Source organism: Scaptodrosophila lebanonensis, unplaced genomic scaffold, assembly GCF_003285725.1.
Source record: "Scaptodrosophila lebanonensis strain 11010-0011.00,11010-0021.00 unplaced genomic scaffold, SlebRS2 tig00000024-arrow-pilon, whole genome shotgun sequence".
Lineage (NCBI taxonomy): Eukaryota > Metazoa > Arthropoda > Insecta > Diptera > Drosophilidae > Scaptodrosophila > Scaptodrosophila lebanonensis.
This window is the reverse complement of record NW_022060538.1, coordinates 14081547-14102496: the sequence shown is the minus strand read 5'-3', so window position 1 is coordinate 14102496 and position 20950 is coordinate 14081547. Positions and strand designations below refer to the sequence as shown.

At 41.2% G+C, this 20950-nt stretch overlaps 1 protein-coding gene across 1 annotated transcript in view; it reads left to right on the top strand.

Annotated features, from left to right (window-relative positions):
* Window positions 1–20950, top strand: part of LOC115620544 (nephrin) — a 100972-nt gene that overhangs the window by 59499 nt on the left and 20523 nt on the right. The window contains exons 3-13 of the mRNA XM_030513827.1: window positions 2145–2277; window positions 4549–4763; window positions 4971–5081; window positions 5651–5863; window positions 6052–6221; window positions 8035–8170; window positions 9691–9827; window positions 14299–14437; window positions 16527–16675; window positions 18109–18259; window positions 19442–19647. Of these exons, the coding sequence (XP_030369687.1) occupies window positions 2145–2277; window positions 4549–4763; window positions 4971–5081; window positions 5651–5863; window positions 6052–6221; window positions 8035–8170; window positions 9691–9827; window positions 14299–14437; window positions 16527–16675; window positions 18109–18259; window positions 19442–19647 (1760 nt within the window). The remainder of the gene's footprint in view (window positions 1–2144; window positions 2278–4548; window positions 4764–4970; window positions 5082–5650; window positions 5864–6051; window positions 6222–8034; window positions 8171–9690; window positions 9828–14298; window positions 14438–16526; window positions 16676–18108; window positions 18260–19441; window positions 19648–20950) is intronic.

Here is a 20950-nt window from a genome sequence, read left to right as displayed (position 1 = left end):
CACAACCTCTCCAACCCTCTTACACTCTCTCGCACACCCACACACACACACACGCGCGCGCACACCAACATTGTTTGCCATTTTGCTCTAGCTGTCAACGAGTGCGCGAATGCGCCCCAACGTATGCAAGCAATTGTAATAAATGGCATGTAGCTTAGCGGTTGCCGCTCGCCGCTCGTCGCTCTACCACTCAGCATTTCAATAATTTGCTAATACCACCACCGCTGCATATTTTCTCGATACCCCTACATATGCATTTGCACTTTTTCATGGGCTGGAATTGGGGGGGGGGGGGGGGGGGGGGCGTTAAATTTGCACTCCACTCCTGCCGAAGAAAAAACATTTCAACATCAAAGTGCAAGCGGCCGGCTGTTAAAGTGCTTTGCATGGCTTGGCACAAAATCGTATCTGCATAAAAAAAATGTGCTCTGTGCCAAAAATGCCTTTTAAAAATTGTTTGCAAAAACGGGACACGCTCGACTTTCATTGTTGTTGTTGCTGTTATTGCTGTTGTTGTTATTCTACTGGTAAGCCCGATTGAAAGTCGTTAAAATTCAGCGAGTTGCGTTCAGTGTATTGAGTGAGGAGTAGAAAAGTGCTTTATGTGTGGTGTATGTTTGGGTGACCATAATTCCATATATCCCAAAAAATATTTATTACATAGGCTCTAGCAAAGCATTTTTTTCCAATAGAACGGAACATAAATATTATCAATAGATTATTAATATATTTTGTGTGAAATATATAGATATAACTGACATTTTCATGTTAAGTCTGTCTTTAACTCCAGGTTCAGATATTATACATTTGTTGATATATTAAAAAAAAAGGAGTCAATTTAAAAGTCTATCTGACTAACCAGCCTTAAAATGTGTTGATTTATGAACTGTCTGCTATTGAGATTAAACAGATTCGGCACATATATTTATTCATTGTTTATATTTAGCCAGCACTTCATAAAAAGTTCTAGCGAAATTAGCCTATCCTGTTAATAGTATTGAAAAGTTAAGGGAACAAGATTAAGATTATTTGCTCTACTCGAATATATACGAATGATACTGTTGATAATAAGATTTATTTACTATTGATCTCATATATGAATGTTGCACTTCTACTTTTTAAGAATCAATTGCAATTCGCATCTCTGCATTTTGGTCACCCTGATCTGCGCGAAAGCTCTACGTGCGATTTGAATATTGTTCAAATAGCATTCGAAAAAGACAATAAAGGCAGAAAATGTTGTTAAATCTTTAAAGAAATTCTTCAATGAAAACAACGATAGCCACAGCAAGCATTTTGCTGTAACACAAATTTACGAGAAACGCCAATGACGCTGCCGCTGGCAAACCACGTGAAAATTGTCAAGATAACTTTGTCGTCGGAGGCTCGACTGCAACTCCCCAGCGCCCGAGACATTGTCTCAGGCGTGCACATTGAACTCAAATATCTAACAATATTGTATGAAAATAAAAGAATCCATTGAAGCGGAAACAATGCCGAAATTTTACAGGTTGCCCTGTCAAATAAAAAAATAAAAAAAAAACGAGCTCAACAAAAAAGGCATGACAGGCGGCTGGGCAGAAGTAAAACATTTTGTTTTGGGTTTGGGTGTATATGTGTATTTTTGGAAAATATCAAACTTGCTGCCGTCGAAGTGCACAACAACAACATCAACACAAACACCAAAAGCAACAACAACCGGCAAACGGAAGCAGCAGCGCACAGGGAATGACAACGAGTACGAGAAACAGCTTGTTCTCGGGCACTTCCCGACTTGGTTCTGTATTGTTGGCAAAGGGGGAAGGAAGGGCACGGGGATGGGGATGGGGAGAAAACGTTGGTTGGTAAGTTACTTGGCACACGGGCTCGTGAAAATCGCAAGCGGAAGCTTTGTGTTAAAATAACAAACAATCAGCCGAATCATGTAGGAAGCGCAAATAATAAATAAATATATTTTATCAACGCGACAGTTTCCCACATCGGCACCAACAACAACATTTTCTTATATTGTACGAGTATACATATCTGTATATATCTATGGATGTGTGGGTTGACTTTCATGTTTGCCTCGCTTGTTTTTAAAAAGTGCAACACCTTTGCCATTTCGTTCTCTCACAGTTCTACTTATACTTCTATGCTTCCAGTACCTGCACGTCTCGTCTGGGCCGCTTTGGGGAAAAGTGTGGATTTACCCTGCGATTTGACGCCACCTACGCCGCAGGACTCGGTGAAGTTGTTGCTGTGGTTCAAGGACACTACAGGCATACCATTATACAGGTAACTTGCAACGCTACTAGGAATGTCTAAAAATATTTGCAACAACATGCCACAAAGTTGGGTTTTAAGCCACAAAATGGATGAAAAAATATTCGTTCTTCAGCATTTTAGTGCACAACAATAAATGTTACAGTCAATTCCCTGAAAAATGCACAGTTTCATTTATCAACGCTTCCTTCTTCTTAAAATTGAATTATGGAGGAATGAGTAATGATTTTTTTACCACATTTTCCACTAGTAATGAGATGAAAGATAATACCATTGATGCCTCTGTTGGCAAAAAAGAAAAACCGAAAGAGGAACATTTTAACGGAAAATATGCAGGTTTTCATATTAAAATAACTTTTAAATTTCTGTAGAATAAATAAAACCATACTACTACGATCAGCTACTATTTTCCAATTGGTTGATACGTTTTGAACTACACAAGGCAGAAAACAGAATACATGGAATCATAAATCAACATAAAGGAACCACTCCAACAGCATCACTAGATGGCTTTCTTATACACTATACTCTCAATCCTAGTCTGATCAGTTCGACATTTTAAAACTTAAAAAGTTTAAGCGACCAGATTTCAGTCCCCAAAAATTGCACGCAAAGTAATGTTTCAGAACTCTTCAAAGAAACTTACTCTTTTTCTACTCGGATGAGATAAATTCACTTATTTTGAAGTCCATCAAATACACTTACCTACATACATACTTGTATATCTTCGACTATTGATACCTCTGTTTGTTGGCCCGTGTAATATATACATATATGTATGTATTCACGGATGGCATTCCTGCTGCACTTGAGTGCGGAAATTGATTTCAGCTGCCGAGAAGAGGCCAAACAGTTAGACTTTTTTCAGTTGTTAATAGCATTGAAGTGCAATGACGTCAAAAACAGTTCGCCTGGCATGCGCAGGTGTTGTCGGAAATCGGATATGTTTAGCTAAGGCAAGTGGCATACTCCCGATTCCACTCCCATGCTGGCTCCCCACGCACTGACACCAGCTATGCTGGCAGGGTGTCAGCCACCCATCCATCAAAAGCGAAAATAATCGTCAACATCCTTTTCTTACACTTCGCACTCTCATTTTTTGTTGTTGTGTGCTTCGTAAGTTACGCGTTGGCTTACTTCCGGCAGTTCTTTTTTCTACTCTTCGTATTTGTGTGTCGGCATTTTTCCATTGCCGTCAAATCAGCGTGCCAGGCATACCATTTGGGCGAGTATGTAGGTGTGGATATCTGTGCCTGTCTGCATGTATGTGTGTGTGTGTGTGTGTGTGTGTGGCGAGGATGCGTCGCTTCGATGCGCGCCGTGCCACACTGGGGCCGTCATAATCCACTTTGTTATAATAAATGTAAAGCACATCCGATTACAGCTGCCGTCGCTAAAGTGTAGCAAATTTTCACGCACACGCACACACACACACACACTAGTGTATATGTATTTAGGGAGTACATACTATATATACAGACAACGTATGTTTAGGCAACTGGCGTTCGTTGCGGGTATTTCTCTTATTTTTTGGTCGGGGTTTATAACAAATTCGCGTTAATAAATTTTCAATACAAATTTGCAAAATGTGCTGTGCATTTCAAGTTGTGGCACGGACGAGAGTCTTGCATGCGATAAGCAACACCGTTGCGTGCGTCTATCATTAGTTGCAACAACAAAAGCAATAACTACAATATCTGTGTCAGCTATACTCGTACATACAGGTGCTGCTGTTGCATGTGGCAAATACGAATATTCGAAAAGGGGGAGGAGCAGCAGAAGTGGCGTGCAATGGCCGGCACTCAATAATACTAAACAATTGCAACAACAGCCGGCAGCATCGTGGTTGTACGTAGCTGGTTGTGTGTAGTTGTGGCAGCCACAATGAGTGCTGTACTACATGAAATAAACAGAGTAATTTGCTAAAACAGCAACAAATTGCTGCAATTTGCACAGAGCTGCCAAAGTCGCAGCGTGGCACGAAGCGAGCCAAGACGCAACAAAAATGTTGAGCAAATCCAACACACTCACACACTCACACACACACACTGACACACACGCGCACACACACTGAGAAACAACAGTCGACATGGTGTGCAAATTGAACGTCATTTTTTATGAGCGTAAATTATGCTGAGGGGCCGTAGTTGACGGAACCTGAACGTTTTGCGTGAGAGATGCTCCCTGAAGCAAACTACACTTGCATATGTTTATTTATGACATCTAATAAGCACTTTCACTCTTCTTCTTCTCCCCCAAATTTCCATTTCCGGTTTTCTGCAGTCTGGACTCCCGGGGTGGCAATGTGAAGTTGGCGCCGCACGCCGCCATAGCTAGCGATCTGGGCCAAAGATTGTTCTTCTCCATTGGCGATAATCCCAAGGATTCGCGTCTGCAGATAAACGATGTTAAGCCGGAGGATGGTGGCGTCTATCGCTGTAGAATAGATTTTTTTAACTCGCCCACACGTAACTTTAGACTTAATCTAACTTTAGTAGGTGAGTTCAAAACGATTATAATACATTTTGAAACTATTCTCAAGCAAGAATGGAATGGAATGCAAAAACAAAAACATTTCTTAGAAAGAGCATTAACTACCTCTCTACAACTATTCCCACTGCGTAGATCTATTGAAAGACGAATTCCAATCCTTACTTATTTCGGCTCATACTTACACCCGTTTAATAATTCTCCACATCTTGCAGTTCCTCCAGAAGAGCCGCGCATTTTCGATGCCCAGGGCAAAGAAATCTCCCAAATGGCGGGTCCATTTCGTGAGGGTTATGAGCTTTTCCTGTGCTGTCAAGTGAAAGGCGGTAAGTAAACATGGCCCCATCATGCATACCGTGAACATATAGTATGTGTATAGTATGCATATATGTTATGTCATGTGTGTGCCTTTAACGATTTTTCAATTGTGAGAACTTCAGTTTCCATTTCGTTTACAATTTGATTGCGCGACTGTCTCTCTTTGTAGCGGCTTCTACCATTTTCAATATGTCGTCAAGTGATTGTGGCAAGGTTGACCTATTTTCAAAGCCGCGGCCCAGTGCGCTTTTACCGCCCAAGCCCAAGCAATTGTGTCAACTTTGTGGCATATTGCGGCTGCCAAAAGAAGCCGCTTACGTTACGACGACGCATGCGAGTCCTTTGCGACATCACTTAGCCCCACACACTGGCAATGGCAGCCATGACCGTGTCAATAGTTGCCCTGTATGAGTGTGTGTGTATATGTGAGGACCTTTTTGCATGCGTTGTCATAGTGCCTGCATATGTGGCAGCATCTTTTTTTCATTTATTTTACTTCGATGTTGATGACAGTTGCGCAAATTGCTTCATAACTCAACCGAACTGAGAACATTGAATGCTCATCTCCATTTGACAGGTCGCCCGCCACCCAAGGTCACCTGGTGGCGCGATGAGACCGAGCTCATAGGCACCAGCCACACATCCGTCGAAGAGGGTGCCACAGTAATGGTGAATCAACTGCTCATTGGAACCACCACGCGGGACTATTACGGAGCACGCATCGAGTGCCGGGCCCAGGGTACCAAACTGGTCGAGGCGGTCAGCAAAGAGGTTACCGTGCAGGTGCATTGTAAGTAATCCCAAAACTCCGACTGCTTCAAGTACAGTATAGAAAAGACGGTGTATTATCAAACTAGAAAACTGGACACTTGATATGCATTTAAAAATAAAATATATTCAAATATGTTCTTTCATTAATGAATCATTTACTGATATAAAATTCCGTCTTTTCCTCCACTCTCTGTTTTTTGTGAATAGTAAAACCCGTTCGCGTTAAAATCGTTACGCCCAACGAACTACTTACTGCCGGGCATCCTATGCCGATTCGCTGCGAGTCCTGGGGCTCATATCCGGCTGCCAAAATTACTTGGCTGCTTGATGGCGAACCAATACGCAATGCCGAGGTCACTGCTCACAGCGACAAGGAGGTAAGTTTGTTCAAATTGCCACCAAATTGCTCAAAATTGTCAAACGAATTTGGTCGAGAAAGTTTTTTATTGTTGTTGTTGTCGCTCCCAAGGCAACGCAACTTTGTGCCGGAAAATTTGCTTTGTACGTTTGACATTTGATAGCTGGTGCAGCTCAGTGCAGAGACTGCACTCACACACACACACACACACACACACATACACACACACACACAGACACACACGCAAACAAAGCCGCTCAACTGCATCGTCCACTGGGTGACCCTAAAAGTCAGGCCAAACTTTTCCACACAGCAATGCAGACAAGTTGACTTCAAGTGGCTGCCCACTTCATACCACCTGCCACTCCTGCCTGTCTGCCGGCCTGGCTTACTTGCTGAATGGCTGCCAGGCTGCCCGGCTTACTGACTGGCCCGACTTCTTGCTGCAGTTCGCTCTTTGATGAACTGCACTGCCGAAAAGTTTGGCAAAACTGCACAAATTTGCAGCCAGTCGACACCCAGACCAGCAGGCGACTGACTAGCAACCAACGTGCGAATTTTTCTTCCAATTTATGTGGGCAGGCGGCAAACTGCTCCGTACACTCTTACGTATTACACTGGAGCTCGTCTCTATGACGGCTTTGTTTCAGCCCCAACGCAATGTTTTGTGCGTCGCTTCCAATTTATCGACCTCGAGCATTTCATCCACGTTACTGACGGGGCTTACGCAAAGGCAACCCCGGGCAGATGAAGCTCGGCATTCGTCTCCCATTAGTTTTACCGCTGCTTTCTAATTTTGCCATGCAAAATATCCGGAGATAAAAAGACGCTCAGACCTGCCACGTGACCGGTCTATAGCAATAGCTTTGAGTTTCAGTCTACGTCGTGCATGGCCGATTTTTGTGCATGCTCATGTCATGTGCCAATCTCTCTATATGCGAGTATGTAGACGTATCTACATATATGCGGTGCATGTAACCCAAGCCACACCATCCAGCGGAGCAGGATCCCAGGAGAGACTCTGGCAGCTATTATGCTGTCAGCCTGCTTGAGCTTGCCAAAATCTAGATGCTTTACAAGTCGAACTCACTGCCTAGTTGCTTGTATAGCTTAACTGCCTTGCCGTTGTAGTAACTCAATACTTCACTTTGTGGCTTCCTGAACCGGAGCAAAAAAGGCAACTCATTATTCTGCCACTCTGAGTATTTGATGTTTGTGAGTTATGCGAAAATGGGATAAGGCTTTGCATAGCTAGCTAGCTATACTATATACTTTCTACATTACAGAAGTGAAAGTCTCGATTATTGTAGAAGTATAAATGGCTAATTCCCAAAACTATCTGCAAAAACTCAAGATTACGGCAACAATTCGAAATAAATAGGAATTTGCTTTGGTGTTTGATTTGATTAATATTTTTTTGGAATTGTGGTTTTTACTATCCAGTACTAGGATATATCAGAAATCAATAGCTGAAGACCCTGGGAGCTATTGCTAAATAGCATTATAAAAATAAATAAATAAATAAATCAGAAATCAAATATTCTTCATTGAATATAATCAATTATTAAGTCATTAAATTTAACTAAAATGAGGGAATGAATGAAAACCGATTAAATCTTGGCGGCAGCTCAACACATAACTAAAGAATACTAATAACTAGACGGCTTTGAAAGGGATTAAAAATTGTGACTATCTTTTATTTTCTTCCTAGAGAGCCCTAGAAAGGTAATATTTTCTCATTGACATCTTATTAGTTGAGCCTCTACATTGTCACACGGTTCATTTTTATCCATTTACTAATGTTTGGTTTCTCTTGTGGTTTCATTTTGCAGGATGCGAACATAACGACCAACATTCTGACACTGAAGGTAACATCGGAGAATGATAATGCCGAGCTGACATGTCGTGCAACGAATCCTTGGTTCTCTGGTGGCGCCATTGAGGACAAACGCATCATACGTGTCGCATGTAAGTACTTTAAGGCAGGTGTACCTCATGTGTCTGCCTTTTCTGCTCTACTCTACTCTGGTCTGCGTTTGTAACCGACTCTGAATTATGTCAACAACGCGTAGACACGCAAATACACACTAGTCACAAAATTCTATACAACTGGGCGAGCGGCTTATGCCATATCCTTTACACAGAGCACAGAGCTTAGTAGTGCTTAGTAGGTGTGCGTGTGTGTGTGCCTTTATATGTGAATGTGTGAGTGTGAATGTACGCAACTAAAAGCACTTTCCGACGAGGCAAGTCCAATTAGAAGCATATTAGGGCCAAAGCATCATAATTTGATTAAAGCGACAGAAAGAAGGAAGACTCTAGGACTATTCCTGTTGACGCTCCGAAGTTCCCAACGTGCGCCTTTCTAAATCACAACCTGTTGGCCTTCGGCATACACTAAGCTGCTTATAAAGTGCAGCCTGTCTTCGACTTGCCTTCGTCATCTCTGCTGGCCTCGACAGTCTTGATGTTGTCGTTGCCTTGATTAAATTTTCACTGTTATGTTTTTAGTTCCCTTTTTGCTTCACTCCAGCGCTACTTGCCTTAATATTTGCTACATCCGCTTCCGGCTTCCGTTTTACATTTCGCCTGCAAGCCGCAGCAACAAAAACAACAACTCGGGCGTGCCAACAACAAAATTAAATTACTTACCTGCACTCAAAACAGGCCGCTGACTACGTCATAAATGTGTATGTGCATGGGTGTGTGTGTGTGTGTGTGTGTGTAGGAGTGGGTGTGGTTGTGGGTGAACTGCGACCTCAGACTTCATTGAGGTTTAATTTTGTGCCGCATTTTAATAATTCACCATAAACGTCAGCAATTTTTTCCTGTGCCATTGACATTTGCTATGCCTGCCTTAACCACCGCCAAACGCACACACACACACACACACACACTGAAACCAACTCACGCAGACAGGCTCACGCAGAAAATGGCGGCGGCAGCGGCTGCTGCTACTCTTCGAGTGGCGCCAGTCTCGGACGCGTATTAGATTTTTACAACCGTAACTAATAGTCCCATTTGGCGTGTGGTCAAGAGGCCGTGCAGCCCCGACGGGCGCGCTCATGACACGTAAAGGATGTGCAGGCAAGGAACAGCAAAAATAACAACAACAATAACAACATGATGAAGAACAAAGCGTCTAGTGCCCCAAAGTGCGTGTGTTTGTTCTGTGGGTTGAGGCTGGTGTTGGTGTTGGGCATTCGGCCAGCAGCTTGACTTAACTACATTACACAGTGTATATACTTATATAAATGCTGGCTGGCTGGCTGGCTGGCTGGCTGGCTGGCATCTCACAAGCCGCTTCACCTTATGACCCATTTCAATTTATTATTTTGACTTTTATGCTGCCATTTGTAGCGCTCATTAAATGCCGCACTAATAATGCGAGCGCCCCTGGGCTGTTCCTGTTGCTGCTGCCGGGGCTACAACAGAATTCGCTTAGTGGCTGACTAACTAAACCTGGCCCTGTTCTTCTCTATTTCCAGATCCACCTAGCGTGTCGGTCCATTTGGCGAATGAAGATCCCAGCCGTGTGGTCACACGCGCCGAGGGTCAAAATGTCACGTTCAAGTGCCGCGCGGATGCCCGCCCACCGGTCGCCTCCTATTCCTGGTTCAAGAACGTAAGTTTTCCCCTCCTGTACTATTTTTCGTTGCTCTGCTATTGTGGAGGCCATCATTCACAGTGGAGTTCAATTGCAACCCACTGCGTTGAAAACTCTTCCACAATTAAGAGCAGATTATGAACAAGATTTTCTTCAAAGCTTATGCTGTTTTTATTTCGGCTTCTCTTTATCTAGAAATCAATTTCTTATTGCATTTAATTTTTGCTAAAATAATAAAAGAAAAGCAGAGATTTGAAATGGAAAGCTTATATGTGAGCTGAGTTTAATTTTTTCATAAGAAATACTTCAATTATTGAAATAAATCTTTGTCAAAAAAGACAAAAGCATTGAAATCAACTTGGTGAACAAGCTTTTGGTAAATTAAGAAATAAAATATTTATAATTACAACTGAAAACTCGATAAATCGCCAGCATCTTTATAGAATTTGGCTAGCAAAATGAAAGCTAAAAGAAATACGAACGAAAGTATCAAACACATATGAACAAAACGAGTAAAAAAGCTAAAGTTGGGTGTCCCGACTTTGAAATACTCTGTACATATGTGTACAATAATTATAGAAAATAAAAAAAAATTAAGAAAATTAAAAAAAAATTTGGATCGGTATTCGAACTCACGTAAAGGGTGTATAATGGCATACAAAGCAATTGCGTCTATGTGAGTGTATGAATGCCTATGCGCATCTATTCGTGTCTGTGTAAACATGTTTGCAGTCAACCAAACAGCAACATCAACAACAGCTGCGGGCAGCGCTTGAGCAGCGCTTGGGCATAGTGAAACTTGGCATACGGACATATAATAACTAACTGGGGGTATTTGCAAAATTTGAATTCCAAGAATTACAGGAGTTACGATTTGCGGTTTAAGCAATTATATATGCATAGTTGTCTGATTTTTATGAATAATTTATGGATGTGCAATCAACTAACAAATAAATGAGGATATGAAGTCGAGTTAGAAAATGAGGCCTAAAAATCAACCATCATATTAATTTTTTAATTTTAATATAAGTGAGCACGCTTCCACGATTTTAAGACTTCAAGTAATTTTAAATCATGCTTATGCGATGATGGCTCGAAACGAGCTTTCATTGTGGGATTCCACCTAGCTCGTTGAACTGGAAAGAATTTAAACGGCATCTCGATCTAGACTACTGTGCGTCTACTGCTCGATACGGCCAAACAGATGACGTCTATCATCATTGCCCCCCAAGACACTTTGGCCAATTTTTATTATCAATTGCTTGCCTACTCGCAACAGCTGGCATATCCAATGCCATCTCCCCCCAATCGGTGTAAAGTCTGAAGTTTCTTGCTGGTGATGGCGCTGGTCGTTTCTAAGGCTGTCGCTGTCTGCTGCTGTCGAAATTCTTGCGGCAACTTAAGCAGACATTTTGCGGTTTAATTCAATTTGCCAAATTGGTGGAAGCCTAGAAAATTTGTGAAGCCACTTCACTTACTACGTACCACTTTGTAATACCCCTGCTCTGCTTTCATGCTCGTCTCATGCCTAGCTCATTTATCAAGCGCCTTTAATTGGCTCATGTATGTGAATGTTGTGCTATGTGACCGATGTTGATGCCCGTAGCTTGGCTTTCATTGTGTTGACCGCTGATTGAAGTCATAGCCAGCCATTCGTATTGCAAATTATTTAAACATTAATCATTTGACAAATAAACCAAACGTTCCCCAAAATGTTGACCACTATCATGACTGCTGGACTGACTGCCTGTCCTTCTATTCGTTTGTGCGGTTGTCTGTCAATTTTCACATTGCCTTTCAGTTTTTCATTCTCGAACAAAAGCTCAGCTCGGACGCTCATTGTCAGCGGGCGACTTTGCCTCGCCTTTTTTATTATTAAACCGCATGATTTTGACATGCTTTGACAGTTTTGTCCACATGCGCACATCATCATTTTTCATAAAAATCATAAACTCATTCTTCTTGGGATATATATTAGAGTGTGTGTGTGTGTGTGTATGTGTGTGTGTGTGTGTGTGTGTGTGCGGAACAAAGCTGTGTAAATAGCCAAATGATCGCAGGCGGCTATTACTCAAGTCTGGCGCAGCTTTTGGCTGCTGTCCCTTTAACAAATTACTTGAAACATTTTCCGATGAAACTTTTCAATACTTAACTGGCATTGCGTGCCGGGCCAAAAACTGCCACACTTCGTTTTCTTGACATTAATAAGCAAAACGCCAGCATCGGCAAAAATTTGTGAAAAACGATGCGCCAAATGCGTGCAAAAAGTTTTAAAATAGACGAGAAAGAAAACTTTGTCACTTCTTCGTCAGTTGCGCGCGTAGATTTCCCATATCAGCAAATTTTCTTTTCTTATTCTTTCTTGTTGTCCTTTTGTGTCTTTGTGTGTGTGTGTGTGTTTCTTGGCTGAGGGTCGACAAAAAAGTTTTGTGCTGTAGGAATAGCAGAATTGCAAGAAAAGTAGGAAAGAAAAAAGGGCTTAAAGTTTGTCGCTGGCGTTCGCACAAAATATCTTGCCTTGACTGCCAGCTGTGGCACAGTGTGAAATATTAATAAAAAAAATATGTATATACAATTCATATACTATACTGTATAGTACATATTATATGTAACAGCAAAATGCATTAAAGTCAAGCGTAACTCTCACAGCGTCGGGGGCTTGTTTGGCTTGACTTTTTCCCTCTACAAAAAGCGTTGCATACTGCGGGGCGCCGTTCATTTCGCGCAACACCACTAGCATTGCAGCCAATTATAGTGTAAATGCATTAAAAACAATCACAGGCCAAATTAGCTGCATCGCAGAGTTGTTTTTGTGCTTGGTTTTTCCTGCTTTTGCTGTCATTGTTGCCGTTACTGTTCAGCCACATAGCTTTTTTAATTAATTTTACAAATAATCAAATGATGCATTTTGACATTTTGTGGTAGATTCATAAAGCCCAGCATGCCGTGCAGCAAATTAGCTGGCAACAATATAATTAAATATATATTTTTATATAATATATTATATAATAATGACGAAAAAAGCTCTTCCCCGCTTAAAACTGCTTAAATGCATTATTATTGCAAATTAATTCAATTCATAGCTGCCGTTCATTTATGCTCCGACTATTGTCTTGCATTGTGACACATGCACATGGATATAGGTTTGAAAATATGACAGAAGTTATTTGGAAATCGCATTATATGTTAGCTTCCCTGTCATGCCGTTAATTGCAACATTTCCAAACCTATTTGAACCTGATTTTCAAACAATGCCAGCACGTGTGTTATTACGTTTTAATACATTCATTTAATTTAGGCGATTAGCGGCCACGATTAGCAACACAGCCACAAACTAATACACTGAATCTATGGTGTGGGAATTGTTAATTGTAAAGGACTATACCTATTATTATGCAGCTACATAAATTTTAACATGGACATTGCTTGGTGTCGAATATACAGAAATAAAAAATAAAATAAAACATGGATTTTGAATAAATTGTTTAAATTCATTTGTAACAACAAATAAGTAACAGTCACTAATCTAAAACAAAACAAAATGAAATATGCAACAAATGGAATTCCAAAACCCAACGCTTAATTAAATATTGAATTTCAAATGCTAGTTAATAATAAATACGTATAAAGAGCAACACTAAACAAATATAACGTACGAAAGAAATGTCTAATAGAGAAAAACCGTATCTAAATGAGAACTTAAATTGAATTTTTTTGTTTAAGTTTTTTCGTTTCTTGCTGTCAAAGTATATCACAAAAATTTTTAAATAAACAACTCTTGTATAAAAATGAATTACCACAGTTGTTTGTCTTAGAAAGTAAAATCAATCGATTGCAAGCGATCTAATAAACAAATAAATAAACCAAAAATTGTGAAAATATATAAAACTTTGTTCGGAGCCCATTCCTTCTTGCCAATATTAAAGAATAGTTGAGGATGTCGAGTTTTAGATAATCTCTTAAGTCATTATCCTTTATTATTATGAAATTTCTTGCCATGTGATTAGATTTAAAATTAGGCAATAAACTAAATTCAGTTTATCAACTTAATTATAAAATTGTAGAAAGGTATGAAAGATAGATGCTTAAAAATGGACAAAGCTACAAAAATGTGGTAAAGATTTCCCACTTTTCTGCTTGTGTAATAAATTAAAATTATTTATATACTATAAATATTATTCGCATTTTTGCGCAATCTATTGTCAGTGGTTAACATTTAATTATCTACGCAACATTCAGTTTCCAACGATGAAAACTTTTAGGTATTTAATTATGAAATCGTACGAAAACTACCACAACTAAGTAAAGTCTGTATAAATTCCTTTATTATTTTAAATTAAACGTACCCCACCTTAATCCCGTGGTGGCACTTACATAACCCATAAGGCTTACTCTAGGTTTCGGCAATTGCGCATTGCGCCGACCACTTCAACCACTTATAGCCACTCGCACTGAACTTTATTTTTTTTGCCTTACAATATTATTGCAGGGCATGCGAATGTCGGGAGAGAGCTCGGAAATCATGCACTTGACGCAGCTGGAGCGTGAGAGTGCAGGAGCGTACGCGTGCGGAGCGACGAACACGGAGGGGGAGACACGCAGCTCGAGTTTGACGCTAAAAGTGCAATGTAAGTTGAAATGTGGCCGCTGGCACCCACAGTATGAACGAAATACGAGTACAATGCAATCATAATAACAGTTTCATGTGCAATTGTATCCTTGGATGTGTGTGTGTTGTACTAGTAAGAGAAGTAACGGCACATAACGCCGTAGCTGATGAAACCGGAACCGGAAGCTGCAAAATAAAATCAACTGGCAAATAAAGAAAATGTAAAGAAAGCAAATATGTAAGCCAAATGAAAGTTGCCAACTATGGGAGCGGATAAGGGAAATTGCTTAGAAATGATGCATGGCCATGTTGCATGTCCGTGTTTACAGTTTCAAAACATTTCTCTCCACTCCTAATAAACGCCACACCCATACTCATACAGCCAAGTCCACCAAAAGTTTGCCTATAAATTCAGCAGCCGCCATTTTTTCCCCCAGCAACTTTTTCATGAACTTCATCGCATAGCCTAAAGAGCAAGCCACAAACACAAAATTCTAGCCACAATTTCTTTTTTTTTCGACTGTGATTAATGTTGATTTCATATACAAGCGATTTGCCTGCTGCCAGCTGTATATAAATCACAAAAAAATAGAAAGCGAAACCGCCAGCATCCTATATAAATTGCGCGCACGAAAATCGATGAGTGCTACAGATTTAACAACGTTCAAAACAAACACACATACATACACATAGCCACTCCCACTCCCATAGCCATGCACACACAAAGAGCAAGTTTAAGCAAAATATGTTTCCTCACTCCTGGCCATCATCATATGATTTGATGTGCAACTTGTTCCGCTCACTTTTTAGGTTAAGCAGCCGAATATATAAGAACTTTTGCCCCATTGCATTGGCAATGGAAAGAGTTTTGTTTCCCCACGGTTTCTGCTGCTGTTGTTGTTGTTGTTACTCGTACTGTTGCTATTGTGTTGGCATTGGGCTTGCTCTGCCCGTCTTACTTCCAAAATTTATTGTGTCAACTTACAAGTGGAAGGAGCTTTCCGAGCAGAGCAAGCAACTCAATGCCAAAAATTGTCGGTGAACACTTCTGAAGATGCATAGAGTTTCTTAAGCTCCGGCTGCAATCCCTTCCTGCTCTTTCTTCCCTACCCCTCACCAGCTTCCACCAATCTCCATAGACTACACTCCGCATTGCTTGCTGAATGTCTGCGTTTTTATGCTTTACGACACTTTAAGTAGTTTATACTTCGAATTATAAAAGTTTCAAGTTGCCGGCTCTGCTGCAACAGAGTTCTTAACGACCAGTTGTTGTAGGTAACGGCTACACACTCTCGTACACAAATACCACATACACATGAAAAAGAGCAACAAGTACACCCATACGAGTAGATTCCGTTTCGTCGTCTTGCCATGCACAGCTTAAATGTTTGAAATGCTGAAATGCTGAAATGCAGACATCTTGTGATAAGAGCGCCAAGTAATAAAGCGCAAAACGCTTATCTGCCTTCGCGTGACTTACATTTTAAAGGCAGCTTTCAGCACTGAGCTATCTGCCTCTTTCTTTCTCTATATCGCTGCCCTCCTCCACCTTTTGTGCCTGAGGCCCGACAACGAAGCTTCCGCATATTTGCTCTCATTTGCAGCGCTCGAAAGTCGAGTGAAAGTATACATCGTCGTCATCTTCCAATACTGGTACGAGTGCCTGGTACGAGTACCTGCCGCACATACTCTTCTGAGATTTATCCGCTTCAAAACGTAAACAAGGCAGCAACAACAACACAGCAGCAGCAGCAAAAACTGTAACAACTGGGACAACAGAAGAGGACGCGCGTCAACCCCGGGCTCATGAAACGGAAACATGTTAATTACTATGCTCAAGGCTATGTGGCTGGCTGTTCCTCCTTATAATATGTACTTGCTTATTTTTTAGCTGTTAAGTTTTTTTGTTTTGTTGCTGCCGAGCGTGCGTCTCAGCCCCCAGGGAGGGAGGGCGGTAGGGGGAGAGACGCACAGTTGGAAGCGGCAACTGGTCTGGGACTTTGCCACTGCTGTTCATATTTGAAAACTGAAAGCAATTTGAAAAATAAAACTTTTATTTATGAACTTTTTCATCCGCCCTATTCCGTACCTTTTTCCCACCATTTCAGTCTCGCCGCGCTGTAAGCCAGGTACTGAGCAAACATCCATCGGCGCCATCAACATGCACTCAATACAGGTCAAATGCGAAGTGGACGCTGATCCGCCGGACTCGGTCAAATTCAGCTGGACGTACAACAACACAAGAAATGTGTCACCGGTAAGTAGGAAAAAGACAAAAGACGTTGAAAAGACCAGCGTCGAAGCAGTTAAATCAGAGAATCTTAAATCAACTTTAAAATGCGCTAAAAAAGGTTCTTATTTGCTTCTACTTTTTAAATTGTGCTACCAAGCATTAAGTTGCTGAATTAAGTTGCACAAATACATGGAATATCACAAAATTCATAACAATGCCACACATTTCAATTAAATCTACTACCCATCGTACTTATATATTATATAAAGAACTTTTAAGAACTCCAGAGAAAAGTAAACCTTTTGGACTTCATTTAGAGAACTAGAGAGTTGAGCTTTAGGGTTTGTTTTTAAAAGTATTCATTTGTAACATCATGCTTTCCTTCTAACCTTTCCCGAGTGAAAGGAATTCTTAGCCTGGAAACATCTTAGGTTTCTCTAAAAAGCTAATGCTGCGTCTGAACGCATCCCAACTTCTTTGATATTCCCTACACATGCACTTATTGATTTTGCCGAAAAGTGAAAACCCTGGGCGTAGTCGCGCTGACTGCTCAGCTATTAGCAAAACTTGTGCTAAATACTTGCAGCAACTAAGAAAGCACAGCAAAGACAGCCACACACAGACACGAATACATATACTTGTGTACATAGAAATAGAAATCGGACGACGACTGACAACAGTATGGGTTGGAAAGAACAATGGCGAGCTGACGAACAAAAGCCATGCGGGAATCAGACACAAGCAACATTGTACGTGACTGAATTAAAATTTAATCAAAATGTATAAATTGTGCATTGGAGCAGTGGCACAAGGCAGCCGAAAGGCAGTACTCGAGCAGAATGCTGCGAATGTGTTTGGCATGGAGCTGGCAGCATGAGTTTGCAGCTTGGCACTTGGTATCTTTTGGCAACTCATTTGAAATGCAAACCGTTTAGGTGAGAAGCTGTCGGTCTCAATGCAGCAAATTCAAGGCAGCCTGCAAAGTCGAGACACATGTGAAAGGAACACATACACACACTCAAATATGTTTGTATATACTATGTGTATGGAAGATGTTACAAGTATGGACAGGCAGAGAGAGCTGTGTACAATAAATAAAGTAATTCATTTACCACAAAAGTTATTTGAAAATCTACACGAAAATCCCTGCAGCCAAGACTGTGGCTCGACTCCAACTCGTTTCGACTTATCTATCTGTTTGCTTTGCAATAAAAACTTATTTGCCTTCAAATATTTATGCTTAGCTCAGTGTCTGTGCGTCCATTCCATGTATTTGTGCAGTTTTGCCTACGCTGCGCAAAATCTTTTACACGAAACTACCCAGATATGGGCCAACGAACAACTAACCTGCTTGACTCTAATCCTTGCTCAACGCTACCGTTTTTCCACACACACACACACACACACACACACACACACATACACGTGAATACATATATACTTACTTTCGCTTACAGGTGCTCAACTCGAGAATACAATCCAATGGACTGGCAAGCACGGTGACGTATCTCCCGCAAACGGATTCCGAGTTAATAACGCTCGCTTGCTGGGCAAGCAATGCGGTGGGCAGACAGACGGTGCCCTGCCTCGTTCACATACTGCCAGCGAGTAAGTAGAGGGGAAGTGGTTGTTTGGTAAGATGGAGGGAGGGGAGAGGGACAGGCGAATGAAGAAGACGCCAGACGAAAGACGCCGCAGTTACAGAAACCGCAATTTAAACAAGATAGAGGAGAAGACGCCGGTAAGCGGCAGTCCTTAGACGGCATTTGCTTCTTGTTGGTCCTGCTATCGTTTGGCGTTGTGGTTCTCAGACTCTATGTTATGTACACATAAGGATCTACTTACATAATTGGTTGGTGTGTGTTGGGAAATTGCATGCGGCGCAGTCACTACTTGCTTTCTACACTAAAAGCAATTGAGCAGTCCCTGCATATGCTTCAGAAATTAGTCATGTAATGCAAATTATTGCCTCACCAATCGTTACATCCTAAATGCCGCTGAAAATGTAACGCGTACGCGTGCTATAAGTAAATAACAAGCAATATAAATAAGTCAAATTGCTTTACTTTATATTTTTTCATCATAAAGGTTGTCATAAATGAACATTTTCCAGTTCTAGACTGGCTGCCAACTACAAATCCAACCACAAGCAATCCATTAAAACAGCGAGCAGTGTGTTCGTTTGGCTATTAAGAATACTTATCAAAATGATGTTATGTAATGGATATTTTGTTCACATTTCTAAACATGGGCTAAATAATTCTGCGAGTGTATTCCTTTCCTACGCATTGCTGCTCTCAGCACTTGCATATATTTTGGCCAAATACTCGTATAAGCTAATACTACGGAAGTTGGGCGGCACGTTTACTATAACTATAGCATATAGTACTTTTGCTTTACCCCCGACTGCTCGTATTGACTATTATTTCAGCACATAGTTCTATACACAAGATTTTCGCCGTTATTAATGCAAACACCTGCACCTGCCCCCACCCATACATACATACACACACACAAACACACAGACATAAACACTGCCGAATAAACCAGTAATTTGCACTACTGCAGCTTTTGCCAACCGGGCAACTGCCTTTTATTTGGCCAAAGTGGCCATTTAATGCGCTCGAACATTTTTCGTTGGCAATTCAAAATGCAAATTGCAAATTCCACAATTGCTGCACATTTTCTTGGGCGCAATTATGTGTGCGGCCATTTTGAAGTAAGCGCACCATTAGCCGGGCCATGACTAACTACTATCTGTCTCCTTCCTCTTTTCGTCCTTCTTACCAGATGCGCCGGAGGCTCCTAAGGCCTGCGAACTACGGAACGATACGGTCCTTGAAGTGGTCTGCGTGGCGGGCAGCGATGGTGGACTCTCACAATACTTTCTGCTCGAGGTGGTGGGCGGAGATTTGCTTTATGCCAGCGAGTCGGGTCGACAGTTTGGGGAAGCAGCCGGCCTAGGCGACAATGAGATATCTACGCTGAACGATCAGGTGAGTGCCATGGTTAGGCCATCCATCGTCCTAACTAATTGAGTTGGCATTCACTCTAGTCAAATTGCATAAAAACTTGAAGTAAATCAATAGGTTTAGTCAAATTTATGTAACCTGATTGAAGTGAGGCGTTTAAGGTTGGCCAAACTAATTGAATTAAAATTCATTTTCCAACCGGCAAGCAGCAGCCCCACTTTGGGGCAGAGCACAATAATTCACTTGAAATCCATATGGTCAATTAGTGTGCAGCTCCTTTTTGACTTTTCTGCATGAATTATTAATAAACAGATAGCTGGGGCAACGTCTAGGGTTACATTGCCAGTTAGGTGAGGGTTAGCCAGCGCAGCTGGCCAACAACGAGCGCTCAGCTCAAGCGTAAAAAGGACAACATAATTAATGCTATAAGTTTCCATGTGTGTGCTTGCCACGAGGCAAACATTTTAAGCAGAGATGTCTCAGTTCAGCTCGCTTACAACCACAACAACAAGCACAAATAGCAAAAATAGAGATAGAAATGGAAAAAGTGCTGAGCTCAGCTAAGCTTAAAGCCAAGGCTGGCGAGTGAACGAACGAACGCACGCTGAGTTATTAAATTATCTCTGTTGTAGAGACTCGTAAAAGAGAATATCATATGAAAATTTCATTTCATTTCGTTTCGCTACTCCCACCTACTTGAGAGAGAGAGAGAGATCTCTATGGGTTTCTGTTGATGAAACGCTTGCCGGGAGTTTATTAGAAAAGTAGCCAAGCGCAAAGCAGCCGTCGACCTATGTATATTGAAGATGGAAGCTGAAAAAGGCGGCAATAATGATAATGATGGCGACAAGAAACAGTCAGATGCATGACCAGTAAGGCCACTTTAAAGTCGTTGCTAGATAAAAAATAAAAACAAAAACTGCCACACGCATGCATCCAGAGATATTGGACGAGAGAAAATGAGAAAATTTGTAGCCCGTGTTGGGGAAGAGTGACGATGACATAAATTACTTACGCTTACTTGAGTGGGAATTTGTGCGTAACCAACGAAGCTCGCTCGATTGTGTCCCATTACGGCAAACGGATATACAGTTTAAAATTTGCGACAGCTTTCATACATCCATACATATGTATATGAAAGTGTGTATGTGCTTTGGACATGTGTGTAGAAAAGTGGTCAGAACACAAGGCACCACAATATGGACAAATTTTTAGGCATGAATAATTATTTATGTATTTGATAGAAAGTTTTCTCCCCACAAGTTAAAAACAGACGCGGCAAGCAAAGAAGGAGAGACAGAGACTAAATATTTGCGTAGCACACTTT